Source organism: Suncus etruscus, chromosome X, assembly GCF_024139225.1.
Source record: "Suncus etruscus isolate mSunEtr1 chromosome X, mSunEtr1.pri.cur, whole genome shotgun sequence".
NCBI lineage: Eukaryota > Metazoa > Chordata > Mammalia > Eulipotyphla > Soricidae > Suncus > Suncus etruscus.
The window spans coordinates 99,061,105-99,084,274 of NC_064868.1; the positions used below are offsets into that span (position 1 = coordinate 99,061,105).

At 44.6% G+C, this 23,170-nt stretch overlaps 1 protein-coding gene and 1 non-coding gene across 2 annotated transcripts; one reads left to right on the forward strand and one right to left on the reverse strand.

The window, feature by feature from the left end:
* Nucleotides 1–1,652: 1,652 nt before the first annotated feature.
* LOC125998977 (F-box/WD repeat-containing protein 12-like) lies at nt 1,653–3,059 on the reverse strand. Its single transcript, XM_049766989.1, has one exon. It carries the CDS (start codon nt 3,057–3,059, stop codon nt 1,653–1,655), a length of 1,407 nt encoding a protein of 468 aa, XP_049622946.1.
* A 10,375-nt stretch (nt 3,060–13,434) lies between these two features.
* On the forward strand, nt 13,435–13,566 carry LOC125999796 (small nucleolar RNA SNORA51). The gene has a single exon (XR_007492266.1). It is a non-coding gene; the product is annotated as a small nucleolar RNA SNORA51 (small nucleolar RNA).
* The last annotated feature ends 9,604 nt before the right edge of the window (nt 13,567–23,170 follow it).

The following is a 23,170-nucleotide window of genomic DNA, read 5'->3' on the forward strand; positions in this document are numbered from 1 at the left end:
CTCAAAAACCAACCAACCAACCAATCAAGCAATCTTATGTTGTGTATGCCCCAATACAAACTTCTTTGGTGATTTGGGTCCATACCTGGCAGTGCTCAGGGCTTACTCTTTTGGCTTTATACTGAAAAATTATTCTTGCAGGCTTGGGGGACCATCTGCGATGCTGGGATCAAACTTGGGTCAGCCAAATTAGTATGTCTTATTCCACTGATTATCCTTCAGACTTAAATTGCAAAAGTGCTGATCAACTGATTTTAAACTCCCATTTTTGTATGTGTGATCTTTTTTTTTGTTTTTCTTTTTTTGAATCATGATGAATGATGTTCAATCCTGGTATCCCATCTGAGAACCACAAGGTATGATCCCTGAGCACAGAACCAGGACTAAGCCCTGAGCACCACCAGGTGTGATCCCAAAACTAAAATAAAAAATATAGTTAACCTATCTTGTCTGAGTGACCTGAAAACTTACATCAATTACAAAAGACTTGCATATGGATTTGGAGTGGGGCTTGGGCAATCCCCAGTAGTGCTCAGGGTTTACCTTTGACTCTGTACTCAGGTGTCAAGATTACGGGGGGGGGGGGGGGGGGGGGCGCGGAGCGGTGCCTTGGAGCAGTTAAGGCATCTGCCTTGCCGGTGCTAGCCTAGCACTGACTGTGGTTCCATCCCCGGCATCCCTCATGGTCCCCCAAGCCAGGAGCGATTTATTCGCGCATAACCAGGAGTAACCCCTGAGCGTCACCAGGTGTGCTCCCCCCCAAAAATAGGGGCCAAAGCAGTGGCCCAAGGGGTAAGGCGTCTGCCTTGCCCACGCTAGCCTAGGACGGACTGAGGTTCAATCCCCCAACTTCCCATCTGGTCCCCCAAGCCAGGAGCGATTTCTGAGCACAGACAGGAGTAACCCCTGTGCGTCACCGGGTATGCCCCCCAAAAAAGATTAGAGTAGTTGGGGGACAATATAAGGTGCCGAAGGTAGAATCAGTGTCAGTCAAATGCAAATAGTAACTCAACCCCATACTTTGATCCCCTATGTGGATATATTTTAGTATTTTATTTGGTTTCCTTTGAGGGGCGGGAGTTGGGTCACACCTGGTGGCGCTCAGGGGTTACATGTCCATATCAGGACAAGTGTGCTCTTTTTTAACTTTTTTTTGGGGGAGCCACACCCGATGATGCTCAAGGGTTACTTCTGGCTATGTGCTCAGAAGTCACTCCTGCTTGGGGGACCATATGGAATGCCAGGATCCGTCCTAGGCTAGTGCCAGCAAGACAGATGCCTTACCGCTTTGCACCACCGCTTCAGCCCCATGTGCTGCTTTATTTTTATTTTTTTGCAACAAGATTCTCTTTATTACATGAAAGACTATACAGTTAATTTCTTTTTTAATAACCTATACACATCCTCCTGCTTTATTTTTTCATAATTTTTATTGTGACTAAAAGTGAATAACAAACCTTTTACAGTAATATTTAAGGTACATAGTGACAATGAATCAGGGCCATTCCCACCACCAGAGTTGTCTTCCCTCCACCCCTTTTCCCAGCATGTGTCCCATATCTCCCTCCTTTGCCCCCATAGTGCTAGTATAACTGTTCCCTTCTGTGTATAGCTTGTTGTAGATAGGATATTGATTCTACACACAGTTAATTTCATTCCTTTTTACCATTCTTCAAGGAATACATCAATAGGGTGCTGAAGTCACGGGATTTCGACACCATGAATACTATGCTTCTGTTATCACAGATGGCTCTGGAGACATAGTAGTGTGGGTTGTCACGAAGAGGGCCTGTGTATCGCAGTTGAAAGCAACGCTTGAGATACGGCTTATTATCGTCTTCTTCCCACATGTACATGTGCACAGAGTCATCCATGGTTGTGGTGAGCAAATGGACAGAATTCGACCATAAGCTGCTAATGGTCCTCAGGTGGCAGTCAAATTGTTTCATCATGTGACCATGGATGGTGTAGAGGAATAGTCTGGGTCCACTCTCAAAGGCAATCAGATTCCTGTCACTGACCTTCATCCAAGCAGGATTCTTCATCCGAGCTGGTAACTGGAAACTTGCAATCGGATTTGCTTTGACGACCATTCTGCCTTCATTCCGCTGAACTCTTAGGTCGAAGGTGATAAACCCTGTCCTTTTGAAAAGACAGTTTCGGAACATCACTACAATTCTGTTTGGTTTCCTTGAGGCCCAGGAGATCCTGCAGCACGATGCATATGGGACTGTGAGAATCAGAGGAAGGTGGCTTCTTGTCGAGCTCAGTAAGCACTCAGTCAAATATATCATGGGTGATATGGCTTGATGGGTCCCACTTGCAAACAGCCATTTCTTGTCAGGAGAGAATTGCAGAAAATCAACACGACATGTAAATGCGTTTACCTTAGACACTTCCTGTAACTCAGGCACAGTCAGTGTGTGGATGTTACCTTTAATGCTGCCCACCATCAGGAATGGTCCCTCTGCCGTTAGACAGCTTTCCAAGGAAAAACAGGGATCGGGCATATGGATAACACCCAGAGCGTCTTCGTTCAAACAATTCCACATCTTGACAGTTCCCTCCACATCCACAGTGAATACAAGGCGCATCTGAGGGAGGGTTGTGAGAGTCAAGAGTCGAGATCTCTGGACTGGACTTCTCCAGATCACAGTGCCCTCCTGCACGTCCCAGGCATACAGTGTGCAGTTAGATGACACCGTACACAGGATGGACTTTTCCTGTTCATCCGGCGTGGGGCCTGAGAAATAGGCCATTGGACCTATCAACCCGAAATTCCCTCTTGGTTCTTTGACGTTAAAGTCCTCGGGCTGTGCCAGGCCCATCTGACGCTCCTTCTTGGTGAGGTGGAGGAAGTGCTGCTTCCATGTCTGTGTGCCCTGAAGCTGAAAGGGCTTGCGGAGAAACCATTTCTGTACACACAGGTTTCTCCACAGGGACTCCGTCTCTGCAACGTTCTTCCAGTACTTGCTCACTTTGGAAACCTGTAGCAAGCTGAATGCATCCAGGAAAGAGAAGATTTCCAACAAGACATCCTCGGGCAACTGGGACGCCATGTTGCACACTGCATTCACCTCCTCCGGCAACTGGGACGCCATGTTGCACACTGCATTCACCTCCATTCTCCCCCACACGGGTGCTTTTTGTGTGTGTGTGGGGGGGGGTGTTGGGCCACACTCGGTGACTCTCAGAGGCTTGTCTTGGTTATGCGTTCAGAAATCGCTCCTGGTTAGTTTCCACACTTCTGGCATAACTGGAGATGATGCATGCCTAAAAAAGGACATAAGTGATTTGATTGGTTCCTCTGCTTACTCTATTTGCATAAAAGCAGTGATAAATGGTTTACACGCCCACAGAAAGGGATAACAATCTGATTATCCCACACACCTGATTTTCGTAAGAACATATGAAATTGTCTTGCATGTTCTTAACAGGAAATTTATATTCTGACTTTTTTTTTGTTTTGTTTTGGGCCACATCTGGTGATGTTCAGGGGCTCCTCCTGGCTATGAGCTCAGAAACCGCTCCTGGCTTTGGGGACTAGATGGGACTTCGTGGGATCAAACCCAAAAACCAAAAAAAAAAAAAAAAAAAAAAAAGAATTCCCAAGGTCCCAAACAGGCCAGCATTTCAATACAGGCCTGGAGTACGCAATGGTGCTTTGGCCCTATGCTAATGCCAAAGATATCCTGGTGGTCTTCAGGGGCTTCTGAGATTGCCAGCTGCAGTGTTCAATGGCCCACATGTACTGGTATGGAGGCAGGGGAGGGCATAGGCTAAATCCCCACCAGAAGCACAGTCCCCTCTGCTATTCTGCATCTATAGGGTATTGGGATTGAATTTAGGGCCTCACAAATGTAAGACATGCACTCCACCCTTGAGCTATCTCCCAGAACCAAAAAGGATTCTTGGAGACCACAGAGATAGCACAGTGGATAGGGTGCTTATCTTGCAAGCAGCTGACCAGAGTTCTATTCCCAGCACCCCATATGGTCCCACAAGCACCCCCCAGGAGTAATTCTTGAGTGCAAAGCAAGGAATAAGTCCCGAGTTTTACTTTGTGTGGCCCCAAAGTGAAACAAAAAAGAAAAGGATGTTTTTTGTTTGGGGGCCTGAAATTGTTTGAGGCTTACTCTTGGCTTTATGCTCCTGTCAGGGCTTTGTTGGGGCTCAAACCTGACTCTGCTGTATGTAAAAGAAACACCTTACATTCTGAACTATTTCTCTGATACAGAAAGCACAACTTACATGATTTTTTTTTTTGTTTTTGGGTCACACCCGGCAACACTCAGGGGTTACTCCTGGCTCCAGGCTCAGAAATCGCCTCTGGCAGGCTCGAGGGATCATATGGGATGCCAGGTTTCGAACCACCGACCTTCTACATGTAAGGCAAATGCCTTACCTTCATGCTATCTCTCCGGCCCCCACATCTTAAATGATTTTTTAATAATTTTTATTTTGACCAAAGTGGATTTCAAATCTTTCACAGTAAGATTTTAGGTACATAGTGACATTGAATCAGGTGCATTCCCACCACCAATGTTGTCCTCCCTCCACCCCTGTTCCCAGCATGCATCACAGATCCCCTTCCTTTGCCCCCAGGTTGCTAGTATAAGTGGTCACCTCTGTGTCTAGCTTGTAGATTGGGTATTGATTCTGTTGTCGTTGGCTTTGGATTTGGTGTTTAAGTCTGATCATTTTTTATTTCTACTCAATGTTCATACGACTGTTTGGTCTTGGCACCCTCCGTTATTTCCCCCTCAATTTATGAGACAAAACAGGATGGTTCAAGTTATGTGGTTCTGTTTCAAGGAAAGAGAGAAAAAGAAAAAGGGGGGGCAAAAATTAAACAAGCAAAAAACGGGAGGAGTCCTTCTAGAGGCTATAAATATTAATTTAGGAGAAGAAAGGGAAAAAGGAAGAAAAACATAACAACAATGCAAAGAAAAAACGAAAAGCACCACAGCAATAAAGACAACAACCAAACAATAACCACGATTCCGAAACAAAGCAAAAAAAATAACAACAAAAAATTAATTTTTGCTTCTTTTTTGCATAGGCACAGTAAATATTGGGGAGATTAGAAAGGGAATTCCCTTGGCCTAAGAGATACAGGGTTTCTCCGCCCTTGAAGTATACTGTCATGGGTATAACTACAGGCTTCGTACATGCTCTTTTACTCTCCCCTAGTTCCTTTTGTGGTGTTTGAAACTTTCTGCTCAGTCATGGATGATAAAATCAGGCCTCTGTAACTAGAGATCACTAACTACAGAAAACTGACTGTGACAACCATGACTGGGCAGAACTTATCCTGGGACCAATAAAAAAGACCCTAGTCTAGGCTTTGGCCTACGATCTGTACAACAACTAAGATCTCTAATTCCAGAGATCTGACTGAAACAACTGCAATTGAGCAGAACTATTGGAAACATAATGAAAGACTCTATCCTAGGCTTGGTCCTAGTATCCGTGCAAAAACCAAAACCACCACTATAGAAGACTGATTAAAACAATAGTATTGAAATAGAATTTCTAGAACCGTAAAGAAAGACTACATCCTAGGCTCCATCCTATGACTTGTGCAAATACCAAGATCCCACAAAATAGTGAGACTATTCTATGTTACCTCTCTCCCTCTGGCTCATTTCACTCAGCATAAGACTCTCCATATCCATCCAAGTATAAGCCAATATCATGATTTCATTTTTCCTAACAGCTGTGTAGTTTTCCATTTGTAGATGTTTCAAAGTTTCTTTATTCACTCATCATCTGTTCCATCTGTTCTAGGGCACTTAGGTTGTTTCCAGATTCTGGCTATTGTAAATAGTGCATCAGTGAACATAGGAATGCAGAGGACTTTTCTGCATTGTGTTTTTGGACTCGTAGGGTATATTCCTGGGATTGGTATTACTGGAACATATGGCAATCCAATCTTTAGTTTTCTGAGGAATATTCATATAGTTTTCAAAAAAGTTAGACCAGTTAACATTCCCACCAGCAGTGAATAAGAATTCTTATCTTGGGGCCCGGAGAGATAGCACAGCGGTGTTTGCCTTGCAAGCAGCCGATCCAGGACCAAAGGTGGTTGGTTCGAATCCCGGTGTCCCATATGGTCCCCCATGCCTGCCAGGAGCTATTTCTGAGCAGACAGCCAGGAGTAACCCCTGAGCACCGCCGGGTGTGGCCCAAAAACCAAAAAAAAATTCTTATCTTGGGCCCGGAAAGATAGCACAGCTGCGTTTGCCTTGCAAGCAGCCGATCCAGGACCAAAGGTGATTGGTTCAAATTCCGGTGTCCCATATGGTCCCCCGTGTCTGCCAGGAGCTATTTCTGAGCAGACAGCCAGGAGTCACCCCTGAGCACTGCCAGGTGTGGCCCAAAAACCAAAAAAAAAAAAAAAAGAATTCTTATCTTGCCACATCCACTGATTGTTTTTGCTCCTTGTGATGCATGCCAGTGATTGTGGTATAGATTTTATTGAATGAAACTTGATTTGGGGCTGGAGTAGGGCACTTGCCTTGCATGCATCCAACCAGTTCTATCCTTGGCATCCCATATAGTTTCTTGTGCCCACCAGGAGTAATCCCTGAGTACAGAACCAGGAGGAAGCCCTGAGAACTATTGGGTCTGGCCCCCCCCAAAAAAAAAACTTGCTTAGGCAGATGTGGGAGATAAAGAGAGGAAAGAGAGAACACAGGTTTTGCCAGAGGGCAAATAAAACAAGCAATTAGAGACAAGCAAGCAGAGATCCATGTTCAAGGGAGAACATGGGCTTGAAGTACCAGATCTTACATTTCATAACACACATGTAGTGATAATTCAGAGGTCATGGATGTACTTATTGTGGTAATCATTTCACAGTATCTATCACATTATTACACAGGAACCTTAAACTTATATGTCAATTATAACTGAGTGAAATTGAAGGGAAAAATAAATTTTATCTACCTAGTTGTTTTTACAGCTGTGTTTTGTGTGTGTTTGTGTGTTTTGGGACACATCTACTATTGCTCAGGGCTAAATCTTAGCTCTGCACTCGGGAATCACTCCTGGTGGGGCTGGAGGGACCATATGAGATGCTGGGGATCAAACCCAGGTCTGATGCATACAAGATCAATGCTTCACCCTCTGTGCTATCTCTATAAACCATACTGGAGAGATATCCCCCTTTTTGTTTTTGTGTGACACCTGGTAGCACTCAGGGATCACTACCTGAAAGTGCTCAAGAGACCATGTTAGGTAAGACAAATGCTTTAACCCCTGAAACAATCTCTCCAACTCCAGAATTTGATTTCTTGTCTTACCCTCATGTTGTTCCCAGGTGAAATCATTATTTTTGTGACTTTGTTCCTACTTTTTCTGTAGTATACAAGAAGACAGAGGAAAAAGACATTTTTTTTGTTTGTTTTCCTGAACACCAATAGGGTCACACTAAGCCCAAAGTCCATTCAAAAATAGATGTCATTTCTTTTGTTTTTGTTTTTGCATACCGCAAATGTTATTTTTTTATCCTACTCATTGCTCTAGAGTCACTCCTGGTGGTGCCCAGTGTTTCCTGTGGTGCCAACAGCCATGGGACCTGGGTCTCCTGCATGCCAAGTCTGTGCAGCTATTTCAGCTCTCTCCCAAACCCCAAATGATTCTGTTTGAATGTTCACTATGACTTGGGAAGTCAAGCATTTTCTTGACTTTGCATAGTTGCTCTTCTTGAAGAAGCACTTTTGGCAATTGAGTTGAAAAGAAGTAGGGATCTGTGTCCCTTTAGGGAGAGCAGAGTTGTTATAGTAATGGCCACACATTTCCATCTTACTTTCTCTTGAAAGACCTCCAACTTTTTGATTGCTAACCTAAGTGTTAGAGGTATTAAGACAAGAACAATAGAAATACAGTTTTCTGGTATTTTCTAAAGAATAATGATCCTTAATGTGCCACGGCCAGTAAAACATATGGTGGGAATTAAGATTTTCAGAGGGACAGAAAGGATGGCTTGTTTCTTTCAATGGCTAAAAGGTTATGACACCGTTCTGTAGCAGGACCTACTGACCCACCAATTATCCAATGGAAAACAGTGCCTGCTCACTCTTCCTAACTGGGCCTGAAACGCTGCTGCTTCTGAACATGACATCACATCTGGTGATTTTGGTCAAGCCAAAAATCTGGGGGGAATCGCCACTTCTTTCTTCTCTTTTGGGGAAGAAGAGTTTGATCACTGGTAGTGCTCAGGGACTACTCCTGACTTTGTTCTCAGGATCACTCTGTGTTCTGACTCTGTCTCCAGGAACCATCAGAGATCAACTCAGGGTTGGCCACATGCAAGGCAAGTGCCTTCATCTCTGTCCCATCTAGCCTACCATAGCCATTTCGGTCCTGCTCCCTGAGGCTACTCCCTGACCTGACTTCTTAGATGAAGCTTTGGTTAGGAGGGAGTCTCGTTTAGGACCTAATATAATGTCAGGTGATGCCCAGGAAAAAATGATTTAGTGCTTTCATGTTCTACAGCTTTTGCTCTTTTGGGGGGTTTTGGCTTTTGGGCCACACATGGCAGTGCTCAAGGTGGATGAATTCCTGGCTCTGTGCTCAGGGATCACTCTTGGTCGGGCTCACGGGACCCCCTGCAGAGCATATGGACAGATCTGGGTTGGCCACATGCAAACCAAGCACCTTATTACTATCAAAACAGTAACAACAGAGGCCAAGTGCCTTGCAAGCAGCCAAACCAGTTTCCAGTTAGGTACCCAGGAACACAGATCCTGCCCGGTACCACCAGGGATCACTTGTGAGAGTGGAGCCAGGAATAGTCCCCAAGCAGCACCAGAAGTGGCCAAACCTTTTCCCTTCCTTCTGTGGCTGGAGAGATAGTACGGTGAGTAGGGTTGTTTGTCTTGCAAGCAGCCAACCTGGGTTGGATCCTTGGTACCTTATATGGTCTTTCAAACCCCAGCTGGAAAAAAGTTCCTGAATGCAGAGGCAGGAGTAAATCGTGAGCTGTGTGATCCAAAACAAACAAACAAAAAATATCCCTCCCTATCTCAACAAAAAAAAAAACACTACAAAATAATTGAAAGCCTTCTTCCCCATCCTTGCCATTGGTCCCCAACTTTCTTTCTTGTATCCGTAAGGTTTCTCTATCCTCCTTGGGTTAGGAGACACTCACCTTTCACTAGGCAGGAATAATGGACTTGTCCATGTGGAATATATTCCTTGAAAATAAAATCCCCTAATCCTTTTGCTTTCTAAATAGAAAGGATGCTAATGATTTCTTCTCTTCTTACAAACCAGTCTTGTTATTTTAAACTTTGGAAAGAAAATTCACTGGGATGCTCTCAGAAAGATTTCGGAGGGGAGGTCATCTGAAGGCAGAGGCAAAATATCTATATGTGGTGGGAAAAGAAATGACAAAGTACCCCCACCCCGCTGACCTACTTATAGGTTATCAGTGTCCCCTGGACCACAAAGTCAATGTCTAGGCCATATCTGCAGCCAAGTTCCTTTGGTGGATGCTCAGAGACTGCCTGGTCTATTATCCTCAGCAACCCCAAATTCAGAACATAAATGAACTACTTCTAAAAATAATATTGTGCCTTTTGGAACAAAATATTATGAGGTTTGCAGTCTAGCTGCTGTTTCGGATTATCTTCGCCACTGCTCCATAGGGTCGAATTTCCTCCACAGCTTCGAAGCCCTTGAAAACATGTGTTTCGTTCTAAACAAAGTCCCTCTGGGGAATCTTGAAACTGGAATGTTTCTGTCATGTGTGAGTGAGAAATGCATGGGTTTCCTGGCCAATTTGCAGATAAGTTTTAAATGTGCTCTAACCTTCCACCTTTCACCAGTTCGCTAAGATTTTTTCTAGCACTTATTTGGCAAGGAGCAGAAGTCAACTCAAGAAGTTCACTTTGGAACTACTGGTCTGGAGCATGATTTATAGTGTTCATTAAGGAGCCAGAGAGATAGTACAGAGATAGTACAGGGGGTCAAGGGTTTGTCTTGGAAGTGGTGCATCCTGGTTCAATCCCTATACTGCAGAGGGTCCCCTATGCCTCAGCAGAAGTAAGTGATCCTTGAGTACAGATCCAGGAGTAAATCCTGAGAACTGTTGAGTGTGATAAAACACACACACAACCTTCTGAAAAATTTAAGTGTTCATCAGGTGAAAATTATTTTTTAATTAGAAAAGTAGCTAATGCAGGGCTGGAGCAATTGTACAGCAGGTACATAGTTTGCCTTGCACAGAGTCAACCTGAGTTTCAATCTCTGGCATCCTATCTGGTCCCCTGAGACCACCAGAAATAATTCCTAAGCACAGAGCCAGGAGTATGGGTGTGGCCCAAATAAAAAGAAACACAAAAATGTAGCTAGTGCCTGTCCTACTATTTTGCTATAGCACACAGTCTTACTTCAGCAACAACCACTATTTTCAATTTTTTAAGAATAATTTTTGAGGGCCCGGAGAGATAGCACAGTGGCGTTTGCCTTGCAAGCAGCCAATCCAGGACCAAAGGTGGTTGGTTCGAATCCCGGTGTCCCATATGGTCCCCTGTGCCTGCCAGGAGCTATTTCTGAGCAGACAGCCAGGAGTAACCCCTGAGCACCACCGGGTGTGGCCCAAAACAAACAAACAAACAAACAAACAAAAAAAGAATAGTTTTTGAGGGGACCAAATGATAATACTGGGTAAGAAATTTGTCTTGCATGCTACTGCCCTAGGTTCTATCCCTAGCATCCCACATGGTCCCCCAGGTACCACCAGGAGTGATTCCTGAGTGGAGCCAGGAGTATTGCTGTGTGTGACCCAAAAACAATAACAAAATTTTTTTGAGGGCTGGAGCGATAGCAAGGTGTTTGCCTTGCACGCCACCAACACAGGACAGACGGTGGTTTGAATCTCGGCATCCAATATGATCCCCTGTGCCTGCCAGGGGCACTGAGCACAGAGCCAGGAGTAACCCCTGAGCACCATCGGGTGTGACTCAAAAACAAAAAAAATCAATTTTTGAGGACTGGGAAGATAGGGGATAAGATATTTGATTTGCATGTGACTCATTCCAATTTGATACTTGATGTCACATCTGGTCCCTTGAGTGCCACCAGGAATGACCCCTGAGCAGAGAGCCAGTAGTAACCCCAGAGCACTGCCATGTGTGGTCCTGTCCCCAAATAAATCGAATGGAAAATTTGAAGGATAAACAACAGTACAGAAAAAAAAACATTATGATCTCATATATAGAAACCAATTTTAGCAACAACCAATAACCTTACTGGTAAATCATTTCATCTAAAATGCCTCCAATCTCCCCATCATGACTTTAAGTGAATTTCTTTTGTAAATATTTTATTCTATACATTATTTTAAGACCAAGTATTACATAATTATTCATAATATACCTTTGTATCTACCATACAGGATCCAACACCAATCCCACCACCAATGTAAAATTCTCTACAACATCCCTCCAAGCTATCCCAAACCTACCCCCTTGGGAGGCAAAAAAAATGATACACAAATATTTTGTTTTTATCTATGTAATGACTTCTTGGACCAGGGATGTGTAGTATACACTCTTCTCAGAGACAGAGAAAATGTCATGCATGTATCATGCTTTGTATTTGATCCCTGGTACCATTCAAATGATAAGGATCCTTGCAAAAATAATAACTGCACATCAAAGCTATATCTAAAAACTAACAACATTTTTTTATTTGGGGCCATACCTGGTCATACAGCTTACTTCTGGCTCATTTTCAGGGATCACCATTGGTGTAATGCGGGGGACCACATGTCATGCTGAGGATTGGATGCAGGTTGGCCACATGTAAGGCAAGTGGCCTAGCACTGTACTATCTTTCACAACAATTTTGTTTGTTTGTTTGTTTGTTTTCAGCCACTTCCAGTGGTGCTCAAGCTCTGCACTCAGAACTATCTCCTGGCAGGCTTAGGGGACCTTATGGGATGCCAAGGACTGAATCTAGGTAAGCTGTGTGCAAGGCAAGAGCTATACTATGGCGCTGTTCCCTAATAATGATTTCTTTTCTTTTCTCTCTCTCTTTTTTTGGGGGGTGGGGTTTGGGTCACACGTGACGGCGCTCAGGCGTTACTTCCGGCTCTGCACTCAGAAATCGCTCCTGGCAAGCACGGGGTGGGGGGCAGATGGTATGCCAGGATTCGAGCCACCGTCCATCCTGGATAGGCTGTGTGCAAGGCAAATGCCCTACCTAACTCTGTGCTATCTATCTGATCCCAAACAATAATTTCTTTTTTTTTTGTTTTTTGTTTTTTTGGGGGGTCAAACCCAGCAACGCTTAGGGGCTACTCCTGGCTCTATGCTCAAAATCGCTCCCTGCAGGCTCGGGGGACCATATGGGGTGCCGGGATTCTAACCACCGTCCTTCAGCATGCAGGGCCTTACCTCCGTGCTATCTCTCCGGCCCCTTAAATAATCATTTCTTAATAGCAATAACATATTACCAAATTTCAAATTTCTTCTCTGGCAACCACTATTTTGTTAAAATAAAATTCTAAGCAAGGCTGTATATTGCATTTGAGTGGCAGTGCCTGTTAAGTATCTTTTCATATATTTTTCGGCCACACCTGGTGACGCTCAGGGGTTACTGCTGGCTATGCACTCAGAAATCGCTCCTGGCTTCGGGGAGTAAATGGGACGCCAGGGGATCAAACTGCGGTTCGTCCTAGGCTAGTGTGGGCAAGGCAGATGCCTTACTGCTTGCACCACCGCTCTGACACCATATCTCTTCATTTGTAAGTTGTTTTTCCCTTTCATTGCAATTTATTTGTTGACCAAATGGGTTTATTTTTTGTTTGCTTAGTTTTTTGGAGGCTACACCCGGTGGCACTCAGGGGTTACTCCTGGCTCTGCACTCAGAAGTCGCTCCTGGCAGGCTCTGGGGACCATTTGAGATGCCAGGAATTGAACCAAGGTCTGTCTTGGGTCAGCTGTATGCAAGGCAAACACCCTACAGCTGTGCTATCTCTCCAGCTTCCCTGGATTGTTTATTTTATTGTTTCCCACATTCTGGGCTTTGCTCATGGCTGTAGTTGAACATTTCTAATTGCTTCTGTTATTTCTAACAAACTACATTTAATAAAGAGACTCAATCAACTCCAAATTTTATGCTCAGAAGTGATCCCTGGTGGTGCTAGGGGGATCATGTGTGATTCTGGGCATCTAATCTGGGTCACTCAGTTGATCCAAGGCAAGATCCTTGTATGCTGCTTTGTATACAAGTTCCTATCATACTATTATTCCATTGTTGAATCCTCAGTACTCAGGCTTTTAGGAGACTATGTGGGGGATCAGGGAACCTGACTTGGCTGCATTCAAAGCAAGCATCCTACCCACTGTACTAAATCTCAGGCTCGCCATAATAGCATTCTTATAAATAAGGAAGAATATCACTGTAAGATAGAGTCCTCGCCTTCCAATGCTTACCACAGGCTGTGTTCTTTACACTGACTGTATAGAAAGAGGAGGTACAGTAAATGCTTCCCATATACACCTCAAACCAGGTACTTTGCCTGGTCTGTATTGTGAATGGGGGACAAAAAAAGATAGAGTCCTCATTGCAAAATTACTTGCTCCACGTTGCCTTCCAAAGATATTGCATCAACTGACATTTCCATCTGCAATAAATACAAGTCTCTGTCTTGCCTTGCTTTAGTAAATTCTTTGCAGACTGTCAATCTAAGACATGATTTGTCTTGTCAAGAGGCAAGACCATCTACATGGAACCCAAAATAGATTTAAGATGACTGCAACTCTAATGTTTTCTCATTCATTTTTCTGAGATCAGTATTGCAGTTCAAATTTCTGTAATGTGGGGTCCAGAGAGACAATACAGGAGGTAAGGTACTTGCCTTGAATGTGACCACTTTGTAAGGCCCTGGTTCAGTCCCCAGTACCACATATTGTTTCCTGATCCCAATCAGGGGCCACTTCTGAGCACAAAGTCTAAAATAAATAAACTCACAGAGTTACTCATGGTTCCAACGTTAAGGAGTTGCTGTAGGCAGTGCTTGGGGACCATGTGGTTCCACAAACCAAACCCAGGCCTCCTGTGTTTGAAGCATGTACTCCAGCACATCTAGTCATCTCGTTGGTTCCTTGCTTGTAAATTGTGAAAATTGGAAGAATTTTCCATTTCTAGAGCTTTGGCTCTGTGCCAAGTATGTGGAGAAATCCAGTGAGGATTAAACCCAAGATCTTGGTGACAAATAATTTCTAGTGTAGAGGCCAGAGCAATGATATGACAAAGAGGTCACTTATCTTGCATGTGTCCAACCCAGATGCAACCCACACAGCAGCCTGTATGGTCCACTGAGCCTACCAGGAGTGATCCCTGACACAGAGGCACACATTCCATTGCTCCTTCACCAAAAGCTTATCGTCCATAAGGGAAGTGAGATTTTTTCATGATAATGTAGTTAATATTCAGAAGAATAGTCCCCATTAAGTTTGGGGTCACATCTGGCTATGATCAGACCTATTCTTGGTCCTTGTTGGGGACCATATGCGATGCCAGAGATCAAACCCCAGGTTGGCTGCATGCAAGGCAAATATCTAACGAGGTCACTTTGAAAGACCCAGGAGAAAATAACATTTCCCAGGGGCCTTGATGATAAGTCTAGGAATGACTGAGATGGAGACAATGTTCTAGATGGCAAGATAGACATTAGCTAAATGGCATACAAGGAAAGCTCAGAATGTATTCCAGAATCCTAAATAGACCAGCTGGGTCATCCAATACATAAAGGACTAGATCAGGGGTGGCAAACAAGTTCCACACAAAGAGCCACAATTATAAACTGTGAGAGTCAGAGAGCCACACCACGCAGTGACCTGCCAAAACAGACAAACACTCACACAAAAGCATATAATTTTAACATTTTGCCATTTTGAGTGAGGGTAAAAATCCTGTTCACCATCCCTGGACTAGATAAAAAATAGAAGGACTGATGGGGGCCGGAGTGGTGGCACAAAAAGCATGGCTTCTGCCTTGCACGCACTAGCCTAGGACAGACCGTGGTTTGATCCCTGGTGTCCCATATGGTCCCCCAAGCCAGGAGCAATTTCTGAGCGCATAGCCAGGAGTAACCCCTGAGCGTCACTGGGTGTGGCCAAAAACCAAAACGAAACAAAAAGAACTGATGAACTAGGGAGGCAAAGGAAGCCAAGCTAATTGGCACTGCTATATTTATATAAAGAATATTTGTTTTGTTTTGGGGCTTCAGTGCTCAAGGCTTACTCCTGACTCTGCACCCAGGAATCATTCCTGGCAGTGCTCAGGGGTGATATATGGTCACCAGGGATCAAACCTGTATTGACAACATTCAAAGCAAGTATACTACCCACTGTGCTATCACTCCAACTCCTGAAAAATAACTATTTTGAGTAAGAAATAACACTGGGTGAGGCGATAGTACAGAGGGTAGGGTACTTGGCATCCTTGGCATCCCATATGATCCTCTGAGCACCAGCAAGAGTAGATCCTGAGTGCAGAACTAGGAGTAACCCCTGAGCACTGCTGGGTGTGGCCCAAAACCAAAAGAAGAAAAATAAATAACACTCATATTTTACAATAAACATTAAAGGTCCAAAAGATGATTTTTAAGAAATTGTGTGAGAGGCCTCTGGCTAATTCCATCAGCAAGCACCTACCTTTGAGTTGGATCCCTAGCAATATTGTGAGTTGGATCCCTAGCAATATTGGACAAGCTGAGTCTGATTCCCAACAGTATTGGCATTGGAATCCAGGCCATGGGAAAGTCTACAACCTTGGGCCCCCCCCCCACCTGTGCTGTGAGCACGGTGGCCAAGTGTGTGCGACCTTTTGTCATGGCAACCCCAATAACTAAAGAAAGGGGGGATGGTGTGGCGTGGATGCTTTGAAGAGCAGTCAATTTACAACTTACCACCATCATCTCTTTTCTTCACAGTATCTTAAGATAGGGTGCAGAATGTCGAATCATCCTCAACACCACCAAAAAAAGCAATCTGCAATGATAATGTCATGTGGAGTTAATCAATGACAGCCTAACACCATTTCTAAATGGTTCTGTGTCACCGAGCTAGAAAGAAAAAAATATGGAAGAAACCATTTTCTCATGTCTCCTCTAAACTGGATGACCCCAAAAGGTGTTGTTTGGTGTTAATGATCATTTAGATTAACAATTTGAAGGAAATTAGCAGTGCTGTTAATAATCACAGAAAATTACCAGTTTCCCATTTTGGTGAATTTTCCACGTGTGATTCAGAAAAAGGAATATGATTCATTATTTTGAAAATTTTGATGCTGTGGATGTCACTACAATAATAATCAATGTTTTTGCTGAAAAGATAGTGCAGTGATGGGCCAGAGAGATAGTACAGAGGTAGGGCATTTGCCTTGCATGCAGCAGACCCAGGACAGAAGGTGGTTCGAATCCCAGCATCCCATATTCCCATATGATCCTCCTTGCCTACCAGGAGCGATTTCTTTTCTTTTCTTTTCTTTTTTTTTTTTTGGACCACACCCGGCGGTGCTCAGGGGTTATTCCTGGCTGTCTGCTCAGAAATAGCTCCTGGCAGGCACGGGGGACCATATGGGACACCGGGATTCAAACCAACCACCTTTTTTTTTGGGGGGGGGGCCACACCCGGCGTTGCTCAGGGGTTACTCCTGGCTGTCTGCTCAGAAATAGCTCCTGGCAGGCACGGGGGACCATATGGGACACCGGGATTCGACCAACCACCTTTGGTCCTGGATCGGCTGCTTGCAGGCAAACGCCGCTGTGCTATCTCTCCGGGCCCACCAACCACCTTTGGTCCTGGATCGGCTGCTTGCAAGGCAAACGCCGCTTTGCTATCTCTCCGGCCCCAGATTGAATTATTATTTTTTTTTTTTTGGTTTTTGGGCCACACCCGGCAGTGCTCAGGGGTTACTCCTGGCTGTGTGCTCAGAAATAGCTCCTGGCAGGCACGGGGGACCATATGGGACACCGGGATTCGAACCAACCACCTTTGGTCCTGGATCGGCTGCTTGCAAGGCAAACGCCGCTGTGCTATCTCTCCGGGCCCACCAACCACCCTTGGTCCTGGATCGGCTGCTTGCAAGGCAAACGCCGCTGTGCTATCTCTCCGGCCCCAGATTGAATTTTTTTATTTATTTTTTTTTTGGTTTTTGGGTCACACCCGGCGTTGCTCAGGGGTTACTTCTGACTGTCTGCTCAGAAATAGCTCCTGGCAGGCACGGGGTTTTTTGGGCCACACCGGCGTTGCTCCTGGCTTCTGCTCAGAAATAGCTCCTGGCAGGCACGGGGGACCATATGGGACACCGGGATTCAAACCAACCACCTTTGGTCCTGGATCGGCTGCTTGCAAGGCAAACACCGCTGTGCTATCTCTCCGGGCTCCCAGGAGCGATTTCTGAGTGCAGTGCCAGGAGTATTACCTGAGCGCTGCTGGGTGTGACAAATAAAGCAAACAAACAAAAAACGACAGTGCAGTGAGAAAGGTTCTTACTTGCTTGGCACACGACCAACTGGTGTTCCATCCGCAGCACTCCTTAGGGTCCTTCAGGTATGGCAGGAGTTAGGTCTGAGCTCTGTGGTCCCAAACCCGAAACTAGCAAGCATTTACTGCTGCAGCCAACAGATATCATTCTACACCCCAAAATGGGCACCCTTAAAACAATGTTGCCAAACAGAACTTTCTGAAATCACAGCAAGTTCACTTGTTCAATATGAGGCAACTGAGATCTCTAAATGTAGCAAGTAAGACTGAGAGACTGCATTGTTCAAGTTATTTCTTTTTTATCTTTTTTTTTTTTTTTGCTTTCGGGGTCTTACCCGGTGAAGCTCAGGGGTTACTCCTGGTTATGCGTTCAGAAATCGCTCCTGGCTTGGGAGACCATATGGGACGCCGGGGGATCAAACGCGGTCTGTCTGCTTGTGCCACCACTCCGGCCCCATATTATTTCATTCTTATTCCTTAGACTTTCCAGACCTCAAAAAACAACAGGTGGCAATTAGCTAATGGTGCAACTCAATTAAGCGCCTTTGTTTCTCTCTGCAAAGCTGAGCTTGCTGCAAGGTTGAGATATAAGTAATGTCCACCTGCCCTCCGCAAGTAGATTTCGATATTGATACAAAATCGCAACAAAACTTTGCACACCTGGAGAAAAATCAATTTCAAGTTGGAGGCCTGGGGAATTTCCTTTTTCACACAAAATTGACCAGGTCTTACTCTTTTAACAAAGGCCTATGTTGCACAGCTCTTTAAAATACAGATCAGGGAAGGTTAAAACTCAGAGGTAGCAATGAGCAAAGTCTAAATACAGCTGTTAACTTTTTGGACTTTTACTCAGTTGGATTCCTGTCCCCCCCCCAAAAAAAACCCCACATATTATTAAAGCTACTTCAAGTAGAAATGTGCCTAAATTCCTAACCAAGAGTCCCTTTGAAAAGTGCAGACCTTTAAATGTGGAATTTCAGATTCATTAGAACAAAAGGATGCACTTTTCTCGACCTTGGGAGCTTGTGTCCATTTGGGAGATGAAAAGATGGGTGCCATTAAGGAAAACTATTGTTTGGAAAAGTAAGCCTCTCCCAGGGGCACCAGAAATCGATAATAAAATCCCTGTTTCCAAGAAAATCCTGGGCATTTCCATCAAAAAAGCCTGGAAAGATAAATAGAATGTCCTTAAAAGCCACAGGTTTTTTAATAATACAAAATGTCTTAGTCCAGGGTAAACAAAGAGCTAAGAAAAACTAACATTGGACTAACTCAAGTTTCTCAAGACCCAGGTCATGACCTAGAGCCTAATCACAAGGTATTTGCCAAAAAGCTGCTTTTCCTGCGCCTGCTTGGAGTGTACTTTGTGGAACTTAACTGGTGACAGAGCTCTCGGGTGGCAGATAGAGCTAGGTGAATCACCATGCTTTGCACCGGAGCTAAGTGAATTACCATGCTGCTTTGCACCCACACCCAGGAGAAATGGGATGTGGGTGATTCATTTGGAAAGTGATGCTCCACGGCTTCCACCTAACAGCCAGGCTGATGTTTGAGCTTGGAAGGAGCATTTACCTCAGGCATCTTACTAGTCAGATTCCTTGGTTCTTTTATTACCTGATTATCCTCTCTATGGTGATGAGCAGAGCTTTGCAAAATAGAATGAGTTCATGGGGACAGACAGATAGCACAGTGGTAGGGCGTTTGCCTTGCACATGGCCAACCCAGGACCAACAGTGGTTCGAATCCCAGCATCCAATATGGTCCCCAGAGCCTGCCAGGGGCGATTTCTGAGCGCAGAGCCAGGAGTAACCCCTGAGAGTCTCCAAAAGTCAACAACTCTCTCTCTCTCTCTCTCTCTCTCTCTCTCTCTCTCTCTCTCTCTCTCTCTCTCTCTCTCTCTCTCTCCCCTCTCTCTCCCCTCTCTCCCCCCTCTCTCTCCTTTCTCTCTCCTCTGTCTTCTCTCTCCTCTTCTCTCTCTCTCTCTCTCTCTCTCTCTCTCTCTCACACACACACACACACACACACACACACACACACACACACACACACACACACACACACCGTTTCTCCTTTCTACACAAGCTATGTCAGCTAGCTGCTATACCACATCCTTTCTCTGACCCGCTGACTTCCAGGAACTAACTTGTGGTTTCCAAAACAGTCTTTTCCAGAGCAGCCTCTAGCAGTTTCTTATTGACATTAGTGATGTCTTCTGAAGGTGTACCCTAGGGGTTTGACAACCAAAAATTCAAAGAGCAATAAACAGAAAACAGGAGCCTGGTTCAACCATCTCTGTGTTAATTCATTTATTTGTGTCCTTAGCAGTGCTCACTGAGGTAGGCTCGGAAAAAATGCTAAAAGCAAGAACACAACTAATTTCCCATGGTCCCCGAAGTGGTTTTTCTCCCTCCTTGATTGTATAAATAATTCAAGAACATGTCATTTTTCTTTCTAAAGTCCTGTTAACATCTCCTGAGAATATTCTCCTCAAGGGGCCAACACCTCCTCTTTTGCCCTCGTCGCTTTATTTCATGCAAACTCTTTGGATTGTTTGGAGTGATTGCAAATAAATTGCACGGATCGAGCAAAAAAAAATCATTAAAGAGAAGGCGCTTGTCAAGCTTATTAGAACACTTTGCCGAGCACTTTTAAAAGTCCAGGTTGAGGGAGTATGTTCGGGGCTTGAGTTTCACAACCATCTCGACTTTGAAACATAATCTATAAAAGCCGTGGCATCTGAAAAATAAGAACTCCAAGGGTGTGTGTGGTGCTTAAGTGAGAAGCATTCCCGTGTTGAAACCATGGGCAAGCGCTCCACTTTGAAATAGAAGGATCCGAGGAAAGAGCAGTGGTTAGATTGCTGCTGAAAGAAAGCATCTTTGTGAGATGTTACTGCTGGCCCTTTGGCTGAAATGGCGACCAGCACTAATCCCAAAGGTCAAGCGGTGACAGCAACGGCCTTCTGAGGAGCGCCCTTTTCCCATCATTAACAAAAATCCGTGCAGAGAAAGGGGTACATTCAATCCCTGCCTGGCCATCGTAATACATTTTGATTTTGCTAATTGCACGCTGTTAATTTGGACTCTGTTGATTCCACTTGGAATTAGGGCAATCGGGAATGTCATGCCCACACACAGTGTCTTAGGCCCCAAAGAACTTAATGACTTGTTGCCCTGGTGAACCATTTCTAAGACAATAGAAATGCTCCTCTAAAGGCACAAAGAAAATAAGACAAGAAGGAATCCACTTACATTCCTTGTTCTCCATTGTGAAATTTCTAAAAATGCATACAGGCTTTTCTTGGGGGCAAAGACTGACAATGGGGGAAAACGGTATTTGGGCAAGAAAGGCGAGCGTGGGATAAAGTGTGTTTTAGTGAGTAGCCTCTGTTAGGCTTCCAGGCTTCCTGCCTTTTCTGCCTGGCTTTGCTTTGTTTTGCTTTGAGTTGCTTTTTTCTTTTCTTTTCTTTTTTTCTTTACTTTCCTTTTCTTTTTTTCTTTTCTTTCCTTTTCTTTTCTTTTCTTTTCTTTCCTTTTCTTTCCTTTCCTTTTTGCTTTTACTTTCCTCTCATGTCTTTTCTTCTATTTTCTTTTTCTCTTTTCTTCTTATCTCTTCTTTTCTTCTTTTATTTTGTGGGGGAAGCACAACCAGTGGTGTTCAGGATTTGCTCCTCCTGACTCTGCGCTTAGGTGGGGCATTAGGGACCATATGGAATGCTGAAGATGAAACCCAGGTTGGTTGCTGTATAAACCCACTCTATTATTGCTCGAGTCCTTCTCCAGCCTTTCAAAGATTGTGCAGAAGAGTGGTCTAGTGAATAGGAAATCATTCCAAATGTTTTACTGTTGAGCCACAACCCCAAAGGAAGTGTCTTAACATTGTGAATGGTTCATTGCAAGGGCTATAGGATGCAAAGGGGTGCAGACCCTGTGACACTGGGGTTTATCCCAGTCATACAAGCAGTGTTGGGGTATCCAGAGCTAAATACAGTGATGCTCCTGGATCACAGGGTGCCAGAAATCCAAGCAGATTTGACTCATGCTTAGCATGTCCTCTAATTGCTGTACTAACTCCCAGTTATTGTTATTTTAGGGCTACAACAACAGTACATCCGACAAGGTACTGGACTTATATGCTGAGTTCAATCCCCAGCATCCCATATGCTCCCCTGAGTACTGCTAGGAGGATTACTGAGTACAGAGAAAGGAATAACCCCTGAGCATTGCTGAGTGTGAGCCAAACACAAAACCAAAAAACTCTGTTATTGTTGTTTTAGAGCAATTCCCCATTCCGTGGCCCTAGATGGGGCACTAGCACTATATGCAAGAACACCAATTTTATGGGGGGGCAAGAACTGAAAGGATTGCACTCAGGATCTGTCACATACCAGGCAGCAATTCAAGCACTTAAGTTATCCTAGGCCACAATTCTATGAACATCATAGTTTTGTGTGTGTGTGTGTGTGTGTGTGTGTGTGTGTGTGTGTGTGTGTGTGTGCCAGGAGTCAAACCCAGGACCTTATACATGCAAGGCATTCACTATACCTAGAGCCACATCCGTGTCCTCTCCATAGGTGTCAGGAACGCTCTGTTTGATCATGATTAAGGCGGTTATATGATGTATATATACATACACATACATATATTGTTGCTATGGGTAACCATCACCAAAAAGGAAGCCAGCTGTGTCCAAATTCCTTTGTGGTCAGGAGAACCTTAGGGAGATTGCAGTCAGTTATCACCTCTGTTCCCTTCTCCAATGACATGCCCCTCAGGCTGATCTGGTGGGGTTGGGTGGAGAGCTGGTCTATCTGTGGAGTTTGAAAGATCAAGCACTTTCACTTCTATTTTATTGGGGGGGGGCACACCAAGCAGAGCTCAGTGATTACTCCGAACTCTTTATTCAAAGGTTACTCCTGGCAGGCTCAGGTGACCATATGGGATGCCAGGGATCGAACTCGGGTCTGCTGCATGCAAGGCAAATGCCCTCCCTGCTGTGTTATATCGCTCCAGCCCCAGCACCTCCACTTTTAATAGCTGTGTGGCTTTGCACCTTGAAGGCGCCCTATTTTCCTAGATGTAAAAGGGTTTGAATGGCAAAAAGATGAGCACATCAGGTTGGTTTTTGAGAACTTTATGACTTTATCTATAAAGCTAAAACCCTTCAAGCCTGCCTGGCACATGATCCATATGCAATGGATGTTGGCTGTTATTAGGGGATGAATATGGAGTGACCCCTTTATTAAGAGAGATGGCTTGATGTCCTGAAAACCCTGACAGAGCAATATGAACAGCCGCACAGTGGAAGATGAATAAGAAATAGGGAGGCAAAGGAGTTGGTGCTATTAATAGAATTGTCAGGACCTGTGACTGCCAGAGTCCTTGAAATGGGTACTCTTCAGGGCGGCAATCACTAGCCACGGACGTTGTTGAGAACTTGCAATGTGTTTGCACCAACATGAGGTGCGCTGCAAGTATAAAAATCTGCTAAAAGAAGGGGCTGGAGAGATTGCACAGTGGCAGGGCATTTGCCTTGCATGCAGCTGACTCAGGACCGATGGTGGTTTGATTTTCAGCATCCCATATGGTCTCCTGAGTCTGCCAGGGGTGATTTCTGAGCTCAGAGCCAGGAATAACCCCCGAGTGTAGCCATGTGTGACC

What these genes read in the sequence shown, in the direction of transcription:
- LOC125998977 (XM_049766989.1), bottom strand. Translation starts at nt 3,059, where the DNA reads ATGGCGTCCCAGTTGCCCGAGGATGTCTTGTTGGAAATCTTCTCTTTC.